This window comes from Nothoprocta perdicaria, unplaced genomic scaffold (genome assembly GCF_003342845.1).
Source record: "Nothoprocta perdicaria isolate Ctin4 unplaced genomic scaffold, notPer1 scaffold_13, whole genome shotgun sequence".
Taxonomy (NCBI): domain Eukaryota; kingdom Metazoa; phylum Chordata; class Aves; order Tinamiformes; family Tinamidae; genus Nothoprocta; species Nothoprocta perdicaria.
Genome location: NW_020454427.1, coordinates 440,012 through 451,395, shown reverse-complemented (window position 1 = coordinate 451,395; position 11,384 = coordinate 440,012). Strand labels below are relative to the sequence as shown.

The following is an 11,384-nucleotide window of genomic DNA, read 5'->3' as shown; positions in this document are numbered from 1 at the left end:
TTTTTTTTTAATTGAAAAAATTTCTATTAATAGTAGAAAAGATATTGGACTAGATCTAAGAAATTAAAAATTTCATTCCAAATTATGTTGCTGGCTGGGTGAGTTTAAGAAGATCACAGAATCACAGAATCACAGAATATTCAAGGTTGGAAGGGACCTCTAGAGATCATCTAGTCCAACCTTCCCGCTCAAGCAGGCACACCTAGAGCATGTGGCACAGGGCGGCATCCAGGCGGGTTTTGAAGACCTCCAGAGAAGGAGACTCCACAACCTCCCTGGGCAGCCTGTGCCACTGCTCTGTCACCCTCACAGTGAAGAAGTTCCTCCTCACCTGGAGATGGAACTTCCTGTGTTTCAGCTTATGCCCATTTCTCCTTGTCCTGTCGCTGGCCACCAATGAGAAGAGCTTGTCCCCTTCTTCCCTGCATTCTCCCTTCCTGAACTTATACATGTTAATCACATCCCCTCTCAGCCTTCTCTTCTCCAGAGAAAACAGGCCCAGTTCACTCAGTCTTTCCTGATACGAGAGATGTTCCATTCCCTTAATCATCTTAGTTGCCCTTCGCTGGACCCTCTCTAGAAGATCACTTAACCTCTCTTTTCATGTATAAACCAATAATGATACTGAATTCTTGATCAAATGATCTGGTGAACAAAAGTCCTACAAAAATGTAAGAAATATTATATTTTACTACATGTTAACAATTRTTTCCATATATCTGGATATATGGGTTCTATTAATGCACGGACAAGAAATAAAATTGTCCTACAATTCAGGTCAATATACATTAAGATTCAACAGTTCTCCCTTCTTTTTCATCAATCAAGACTGAGGAAAATTTGTATTTTGAATTTCAAATTTGAGTTCTCTTGRAGGATAAATGCATATTTTACTTTAGCCTGTTCCATTTATTCCTTTTTGGCTTTCTTCAGCATTCTGCCATTCTACTACTTCTTTCTGAGATGAGGGACCTGGAACTACACACATTATTAAAGCTGTGATCAAATCAAGGTAGTACATGATAGTATGTTCTCTACTTTATTCTTTTTTTTTCCCTTTCCTAAGAATTCCTAGCGCTGKATTTGTGTTTTTGACTGCTACAGAATATTGATATTTGTTCAAATCTAATAAACAATATATATAAAAAAGGAAAACACTACTAGTTTTGGATTTTCTGGGTTTGTATTTTGTTTTGCTTTGCTTTGCTTTGTTTTAATGGCCTCTTAGCCATCCCCAAAAACCTTTAATGGGAAATAATTACTGTTATGTGTGTGAGGCCTCTATACATTTAATCCATTGTTAGACACTTTATATAGTAAATAATTCATTCCATAAAAAAAAGTAGAAGCAGTAAATGATTTATTTCTTTGCAATTAATTTTTCCTCTTCTCTTTGGCAACATATTTTAATAATGACTCACTTATAAAATTAATAGGGTTCTATAAATGCATGTAATTAAGCTTAAGGCTTACTGAATTAATCCTTAATGTGATTAATTGATGCATTTGAAAAACTATAGAATAATTGACTAACTATTTTAATGGATTTGCAACGGTCCTCAGTTAGCTTTGAATACGAAATACAGGGCTATATATCCGATTCTCTAGACAGAATTCTATGGCCTTTAATATCTTATTTCTTTGGATCTAGTTTAATAAAAATGCTTCATTGCAAATGAAAATACATTAAAATATTTTAATAATTACCATTATTTTGTCAAAAAAAGTGAAAAATGACAGTTTTTGATAACATTATTTCTTTTTTTTCTACTGCTTTGTCTATTTTATTTTCTTTTCTTTTTTTAAATGATGGGAAATTATGAAAGAAAACATAGGGAAATTTAGGAAATTAGGAATATGAAGAAAAAGTAGAGAAAGAAAGTCTTACCACCTCCACTTAGAAAAAAAATCCGACTTTTTATAGAAAAATCTCACGTTTTTCATAAACTACACTTATCTTTAATCAACTTCAATTCTATTTTGTTTGAGATAATTAGTCTTTCTCCAAACGAATCCTTCCCTAGATTATTAACATTTTGTGTACCTGTCAATCAAAGAAAATGACGTTTCATTAGCATTCTAGTATAAAGCCTTGAGTTGCAACAACTTATTTTTTCCTCATGTTAATACATGTGACAACCTTCTCTTGTGTGCCATGTCAATGAATAACTGAGTTGTCAGGAGGGCAAAGGAATGCTCACCTCTGAAGTCCCTTTGATCAGGCTGCTGGTTTGTACCAATGTATATCACCTGTGTGCTTTTATTCATACCAAACATCCTTTTGTCGTCAAGGTTTYATATTTAATGTAGTTACTTTATTGGTAAATGGACATATCTATTTTTCTTTGCCCCTCTCAGATCCTTTTGGGCGTTATATTTTTCATSTAAGAATGGTTTGTTTAGCCTTCAGGCCAGCCTCTCAATAAATTAATTTCTTATTCATATACTTTAAGGGTAGAAAAGATCTGTGTGATCTTGGTTATAATTCTGGATAAACATAGGTCATGGAGTGTCATTGAATTATTTTCACACCTGGAATATGAAAATCTTTTGCAGGAAAATCTCCAGAAACAGTGCTAAATTGTTTTGGTGATTAATAGTCACTGAAAATTTTAAAGCTTTTTGACTTTTTTTTGGTAAATTTAAGATTTTTTATTATTTGCTTTCTGTTTTGTCCTAATAGATTCTGATCAAATTACTCTGTAACTAAGTCTTTGATTAGTAGCTTTTGACCCAAATTTTCTGTTTGATTAGGTTGGTAAGGCTTTTGTCCTGCAAGGCATCCCTAGAAATATCCCACCTCTTTTACAGCTATATCTGAGACAAATCAGATAGCAATTATTTAATCAGTATAATGACTGTTGCATTAAATAGTCGAAGTTTTGTATATACTGAAGCAAAGTCAAGTAATATGCTTTGTGTTAAATATAGACATAATTATATCAGTGGTTATCTTTCTCAACTAGAAAGCTCAAAAATCAAATTAGCTTGAAGTAGTCTAGTTACCATAAATTCATGTTGATTGTCTCCATCAATTCAATTATTTATTGTTTGAGGCTGTAATTTGCTTGGTTTAACCTCATGCTAATGGGCCACTATTTACTCAGGTGATCTCATTTAGCATTTTACAATATGGCATACTTGCTTTCTTTTGATCTTCTTAAACTTTTCCGTTATTTTGCAGTCCATCTGTGTAGAAAGYCTTTGATCAGTCCTTTTAAAACTCTTCAATGTAAATTTTTTTAAATGCCTGGAATAAGTTTTACAAGCTCTTTACATTGCTGTTGCACAGAAAATATTTTATCATCATTTCATCTGACATTTCTAATTGAACATTTCTGACTTTTTGTTTTACAGTCACTTGACCTTTTCTGTCTAGTAGAAGACCAGTAGTGTTTCTRCACTTCATGATTCAACATGTTCCTACTATATTTAGAAATTATTTCTTTCTGTTCTATCATATACTTCACCTATATCCTTTTGTTAATTATCTGCATCATCATTTCTAATTAATATCACTTTCCCTTTTATGATATGTATTTTTATTTCTATATACACAGGGATATCCGTGTAATACACATATATAATGTTTATTTTAGTTTATATATGTGTATACATATATGTTAATATATTTGAATTTTGCTTTCATTTTTCAAAAAAAGATCTTTTTAACTGATATGAAGCTTTCTTCTGCAGCTATGATGTATTGAACAACTAAAAAAGTAATTTTTTTCAATAATTCCACATCACCTTTTATTTTATTTTATTTTATTTTATTTTATTTTATTTTATTTTATTTTATTTTATTTTATTTTATTTTATTTTATTTTATTCCTAGAAGTTTTTTGTAAGATAATTATTTTCTCTTCTTATCTGGCATTTAGTGTGAAGTATACATTATACATATATATATATATACAAGCTTATATATAAATTTCTATTAAAATATATAAGTATATATTTTAAATATTTATTAGTAAAGATATTTTAGATAGTTTAATTAGAAAATTTTATTTTTAGGTAATTTTATTAGAATTTTTTTTTCTAACTGAAAGCAGCAAAAGTAGTTAAGTCATTTTGAACCTAAACAGATATAACACTCGCAAATTAGGTTGTCTCTATCCCTAAAGTATATATATTTTTAGTTACCTACCTAAAGGATAGAACTTAGTCCTGTATATCGTAACAGACACGTTCTTCCTCTGGTGATTGTGCAAAACCACAATATTACCTAAACTTAAATGATTAGATGGTATTGATGYTAGCTCTTTGCTAAGAACTGAAACTGAAAATTCACCTCCGTGGGTGCAGTGATATAGCTTATTATTCTGGAAGTAGTGGGAGAGAAGTTTAATAGCACAAGAAGTAGCCTTAATGATAGGCCTAAGAAATATCATAGGTAAATTACCCTTAATTAGCTGAAACAGATATTGTATTTTTAAACTCTACTCATCCCTCAGTTCTACAGTCTTATTTGGACGTGTATATGTTGTGCAAACGTAACGTACTTCATTTTTCATTTTTAAAAATGCGCGTATATTTTAACTTTTTTTTCAAAGAAATCTAGGACATTAACAGGGCGTGATTATTCGCCTAATGGAATGGAGGTCATTTGGCCTTGCACCTCACAGACTTTAATATGCACCTGAGGCATAGATTAATAGCCCGATGACACATTCCATTTAATGTCCCATTCTCTAAATTAACCACCCCAAGTGCTTATTGGGAAACTATCCAATAAATAACTGGAAAAGTCAGCACTTGTTTTAAGAGGTGAAGGAACCAATACTGAACTAAATAGAAGGCTGCCTTTGAGGTTTAAATCACTGCTTGAAAATTCATACCCTATTACAAATTTTATAGTAATCAAGGCTGCAAAAAAAGGTTTCTAATATGATTTTTTATAGAAGGTCATGTAATGGAAGGGATATCAGGAGCTGGATATTGCATAAAAAAAAGCTGAGTGCAGTCCCCAGGACCTTCTACAGGAGCATCTACTGCAGGAATATCTCCTGCTAACAGACCTCCAAATAAATGTATGTAAATACACACTAAAGGCACAAGTTCTGAACTGCAGTCGTGATTAACATGAACATTAATTATATAGAAGAGCATTTGTGTTGTTAAATGTTGTCCATGATACTGACAGTGGTTGTTTTGTTTTCCTTCATATGCATCTGTTCAGAGATCAAATTTAGAAACTTATAAATAGCACTAAGCTCATCCCTGTTAAAGCAAGAGGATATTTTAGGTGTTTTCCAGCATATAAACTCAGCAGAAAGGACTTTTCATTGAATACATTAAAAAGTAAGTCACCTTAACTTCATTTTTTTGAAAATAACCTAATGTTTTCTGAACTGTAGCACATAGATTTCAGCATACCAGATAAAGTGAAAGATTAAGTAATTATTTCATTATTTATAGTGATAGCAAAGAACATTAAAGACATTCCAGACTGGGACTGGAAGAGGCACCAGTTAAAATTTGCTTAGATTTATTCCACATAAAATTTATTAAATATATAATTGCTGTGAAATCTCATATAAAATCATATTACATCATTTAATACAATTATTTTGTATAAATTCATACTTACAATATATAAACATTTTTCTAAATTGGGAAATCATGCCAGATTGGTCATCAAATAAGAAAATAATGTCATAGAACTTGAAAGGTTATTTTAATTAATGTTTTAAATCTCTTTTCTCACCAGAATGTCAAATTTCGAGCAATTTTATTCAGACTTTTACCAGTCCAATTACACTATAGATAATCAAGAAGAAGGTTACAGCATTTACGGGTCTAATGAAAATCTTTATGGAAGTGAAAAGTAAGTATGCTAGATTAAAAAAAAAAAAGTGGTAGATTTCAAAACATTAATCAAGTGAATGACAAAAAAAAAAAAAAAAACTAGCAGCCTGTAATTGCCAAAAAAAAAAAAGAATAAAAGAATATTCAATGTAGGTGAAGTTATAAGGGCCATTAGCAGTAGAAAAACAGTAGGAGCTTTACAATCTGATTTCCTTTTTCATGTTTTTCTATTTTTGACTTCTACCCATTACATATCCTGCCCACTGGAAAGGGTATAAAGGGAAGGAAGTTTTGGGAGTTTCACCTTAAGGAGATTTCTACACAAATTGTGCTGTATGAGATTGAATTTGGCTGTACCTTCCCCATCCTGCTGCCCCATCCAGGCAGCACCTAATTCCTCCTACTGGCTTTGCAAGGGAGGGGACAAGAGCTGCTGGAGACCAAAAATTTTTCTTCGAATTCTAGTTGAATGCAGGTTCAAACTTGTTTATAAGTGCCTATGTTACATGCCATTTGCCTAGTTTGCAGGAGTGAGCTTCACATTATTACTGCTGGTTTTGTTTCCCCCCAAATGCTGCTAGTTCTCTGCGCTCCTTGTTAGATTCAAGAAAAGTTCAGTTTTGTATAAATCTGATGGGATTTTGGAGGAGTTTGTGATAAACAGCCAAAGAAAGCAAACCTGTGGTCAGCAGCTGGGAAATTTTCAGGTCTTACAATTTGAAAATTTAGTAGAAGTAGAAAATTTAAACTTTCAGCTGCTGCAAGGCTGCTTCCTGCTATTACCCCTTTTACTGGTGATTCACTTTCTCTTGCAGGAGCCCTCTACGAGACCAACCACAAGCTGATACCTTCATCCCTTCAGAAATGCATTTATCTTCACAGAGTTATTATACGGGCCAGATTTTGCAGCCCACATACAGTCCCAACACTCTCTCGTACATTGGTTATGGTGACAGTTTTGATGACGAACCTCCATTGCTGGAAGGTAAAATCAAGCCCACTGACCGTTGGTGGGTGCAAGTGCTTGTTTGCATGGAAATCTGAATGGAAAATGCCTTTATTCCTTCATTCTTATGGCATTCCTGGCATGCACTTTAGTGCCACTAGATGACAGCATAACAATAAGTTTTGCCTGCATGATTTTTGAGTATTTTTTTCCCTCTTTATACAGCATAATAAAATATATTAGAACACCTATAATCAATAAACTCTTACTGTAATTCCATTTGCATATCTAGTAATAAATTTAGTAATTTGAAGATGTTGGCTTTTGAAAAGTTTGAAAATGGCTTTGTTTCAATGAAAAAAAAAGAGAAAGTTGCATACTTTAGTTTTTGATCATTTAACTATACGCACAATATTATTCTTTCTTAAGTGCATGTGGACCATGCTAAAGCTAGTGGCTAATTTGTAAAAAAGTGCTCACTTCAAATGCAAATATTGGTGCAGTTTAAAAAATCATGCATCTTGATTGCAACTACTTCAACATAATATAGTAGGGGCAGATTCAGCCTCTTTTTGAATACTGGAGGGCAAGTGGATTTTTTGCTGCTTGGAAGATACCAATGCTACCTTAAAACCAGCAAGACCAGATCTGCACGTAGATCAGCTGTTAGATTGCTAGCTCTCAGTCCAGGCACTGAGCTCCATAGGCAGCTCGCCCTGCAAAAAGGCTGTCAAAATAAAACTGCTTCTGATCCACAAGGTGTCAGAGGTGTTCATGTCTTTATACATTTTAATACAGAACAACTTTATTTATATAATGTTTTGGCTGAGATTACGCTTACAGATGAGCTGGAATAAGGTAAAGATTGGTTGTTTCCTTTCCAAATGGATCTAACGCGTTGTCAATCTTAGTAATTCTGATGTCCAAGTTTTGCTTGCTGGTACATCACAAGGAAAATCATTGCTCTTGCAAACTTAAACCTTTCCATAGAAGTTGTAACAGAAATCTTTGCCACACTGAATACAATTTCAAAATTCCTGTTGATTTTAATGGGGAAGAATTTTGTCCTGTCTCCAGTGGCTCTCAGAAATTATTTTTCAAATTAAAAAGCTTGTAAAGCATTGCAAAAAATATTACCCATTTGCCTAGAGTGAAAGAATGTCATTTTTAAGTGCTTCTGGCAATTCAGCCTTAAGACATATCTTTTAAATGTCTTAAATATAGGAAGAGCAAATACTAAGGCCAAAAAGTAGAGAGCATTTCTAGTTCATTTTCTAAAACTGAGTCTTATGTGYACTGCATGAAGAGGTGCAACATATTCCTTCTACAGAATATATCCTCCCACAGTACAATTTGCATGATGTTCATTAGAGGACAGGATGGCTTTTTTTTTATGGTATGTAATGAGTTTCTGTAAAAATGTTGTTTTCTTGTAAGCAATTAACAGTGCTGAAATTTACTGTTGCAGAACTTGGGATCAATTTTGATCACATATGGCAAAAGACATTAACTGTGCTCAACCCAATGAAGCCTGCAGATGGCAGCATTATGAATGAGACAGACCTCACTGGACCTATAGTTTTCTGTCTGGCCCTTGGAGCAACGTTGCTGATGGTAGGATGGGTTATAAATCTGAAGAAATTGCTTTTTTAACCAGTAAATACCTAGGATGATGCATGTGGAGTTTCAGAACATACAGAAAATGGGTCATTTGTTGCCATTTGTCCTGAAATTATGCAGGAAGAACTCTTCTTGCTTTAAAGTCTATATATAAAGCTTAAAAGTAAGGTAGATATAATATAGTTGAAGCGTGTTACTTCCAGCAGAAGTACAAGCTCACACATTCCTTGGAGTGAGACCAAAGGGCAGATTTTTATGGTGTGTTTAGTAGGAAGGCTCTGAATACCTGACGTATGGCAAGACACACTCAGGGAGGACCTAACCAGGAGTTTCTATAGAAGGGAACAGAAAAGGCAGAGCAGGGCAGCCCATTCATTTTATAACAATTGTGCTCAAATTTTGAAATTGTTGTCTCTGAGTCTTATTTTGGAAAGAGCACAAATAGCAAAAAAATCTTTTTGCAACTAAAGTGAATCCAAAAAGAAAATGGAAAGAGCTTCTTTCCACCCACCCCACAGGTATACAATACCTCCCCATACATTTCGCTAGTGCTTTCTTAGCTTATATTCTTTTTCTACTGCCTCTGCTTCACAAAATATGGTAACCTGTACTTAACCTCTTTCCTCCTTATGAATATAGCTTTCCTACAGGAAGGAAGTTGGAGCAGAGATTGTGCACTACTCCAAATTCCTCTATTTATCACTGACAACAGGGGCTCTCCATTGCTGCTGAAGTACATCTCTGACTGTCAGCAACCATTTATCAGACTGGGATAAGGTGGGACCATTCTGGGAAAGGCTTTACGGCTCTAGCAACTGAGGGGAGAGAAATGGAGCTCTCATCCTGTTTCCTCTGTGATAGATAGTGCTGAATCAGAAGACTTTCACAAGTTCTTTCTCAATTTGTAATGTCTCTGCAGTGCCAGGAATGTGCAAACTGCAATAGAGGTGGCAAGTATTATTATTTACGTTCCTATTCAGAAGGAGGAAGAGAAATTAAAGGAAAAGAAGGTGAGAAGCAAAAGAAGAAAGGTTGGTCTCTAGGTGGTATTTCTTCCATCTAGAGAAATAAAGGTGTATGAGGAATAAAAAGAGAAACAGTATTGAACTGAGTTGTTATGATTATAATAAGAAAAACAAAAGGAAAGCTAAAAGAAAAGAATTAAGGAAAAAAATAAAACAGTCATAGTTGATATGGTTCCCTGAACAGCCAAGAATTATAATGACTATTAAATTATTATTCCTGAAACAGAGTACATTAATTAGCTTATTTTTTGTTCTAGTTGTCATTTGGAAAACATCTGTTTTAGGTCAGCCAAATTCCTCTGATAGAAGCCATAGTGTTCCCACCACAAATTCACAGAACTATGTATATGAGATTTCCATGGGTCATCTTATAAATTCAAACTGTTCATTTTTATCTTGGATACATTTGAATACTGACATGATTCTTCAGCCATGTAAGCTATGATATCCTTCTGTACTTGAATAATTCTCTTCTAATAGCACCAGGAACATAATTTGGTTGAGAGCTTGTTTCCAAAAATAATTTATCATTTTTTCCCAGCTTTTTTAATATGGAAAAATATGCAAAGATATTCTTCAAATGGCAGCAGTTCCTTTGGAGCACAGAGAGAATGAGAAAAGCCTCAGTTGGCCTGGCAGTAGGACTTGATCACCCTCATGCTGGTGTAATACAGAACAACTCCAGTGCAAACAGAAAAACAAGATCAGGGTGAAAGTTAGCRGCAACTGAGATAGGATGCCCCCGTTGCAGCTGCTTTGCATTTTATACAGCCATTCCTACAAAATCAGTTTCTCCATATACTTTGGGTTAGGATAGTAATACCCACTCTAGACAGAGTACGCAAACAAGCATGCAAGGTCTGACTTTCTTCTAACCTTGTTCCTTCTTCAGGACAGATTTAGTGCTTTCAATTTATCAAAGTCTGCTAGACTAATCAAGCTTGATTCTAGTCTTGCTTACATCACTGTGAATTGGGAGTATTCCCAGATGAGTCAATATATTTACATAAGTGAAGTGAGACTAGAATTGGAAGAAATATATTCAGCTGAGTTGTTTTGGGGTTTGTTTTTTTCGCTTTCTCATTCTTTACCACAAATCACATATTTCCCCAAGAGATTTCATTTCACTGCTAACCACACTTTATCTTTGTCTCAGTAATTTATTAATCTTAGAATAAGCTACTAAGTAGTACTGTGTGGGATTAAATACACTGAAAGAAACAGTCTAAAATATTAGCTGATAATTATTATATCTGTTTGATATATGCTTTTCTTAGCTGTTCAATAAGTGCAATAAACACTGCTGCAAATAGTTGCAGATATTAAACTCATTAGAAATCTTTAATATTAAAATTATAACAGAATAATCTGAGATAGTATTGCTCTCCCACACTGTCTCTAGTATTATTGATTTTATTTGATGAAGCAGTTTTTCCTGGCCATTTTATATTTATATATGTAAATGCAATGGTCTCTGTACYTGGATAGGAAGATTTCCTATGCTGTTAGTTCAGAAGTAGGTTTTTCCTTTACAGTGAAATGCAGTGTGAGGAAAAAGGCTGACACTAGAGCTGTGGTGAGGATGAAGGCAGGCTGACTGTAGTAATCCCAGGAATGGAAACAAGATGAAAGCTTGGCACGGGCAATGAGCAGCTCAAGTCGAATAGCAGGATAACCACATTGATGTAGTACTGCTCTCTCCAGACACATGGAGCAGAAGAAGGTGCTCAGGAGTAGCCAGCATGGATTTACCAAGGGGAAATCCTGCTTGACTAACCTGATCACCTTCTATAAAGGAATATCTAGCTGGATAGATGAGGGCAGAGCGGTGGATGTCATCTATCTGGATTTGAGCAAGGCTTTTGACACTGTCCCTCACAGCATCCTCCTGGGCAAGCTCCAAAGGTGTGGGATAGATGTGTGGACGGGGAGGTGGATTAGGAATTGGCTCGATGGCAGGGTGCAGAGAGTGGTTGTCA

General features: G+C 34.3%; 1 protein-coding gene across 1 annotated transcript in view; it reads left to right on the top strand.

Annotated features, from left to right (window-relative positions):
- The first annotated feature begins 5,717 nt into the window (after positions 1-5,717).
- The window catches only part of YIPF7 (Yip1 domain family member 7), a 12,440-nt gene continuing 6,773 nt past the window's right edge, over positions 5,718-11,384 (top strand). The window contains exons 1-3 of the mRNA XM_026033598.1: positions 5,718-5,833; positions 6,630-6,799; positions 8,229-8,374. Of these exons, the coding sequence (XP_025889383.1) occupies positions 5,718-5,833; positions 6,630-6,799; positions 8,229-8,374 (432 nt within the window). The remainder of the gene's footprint in view (positions 5,834-6,629; positions 6,800-8,228; positions 8,375-11,384) is intronic.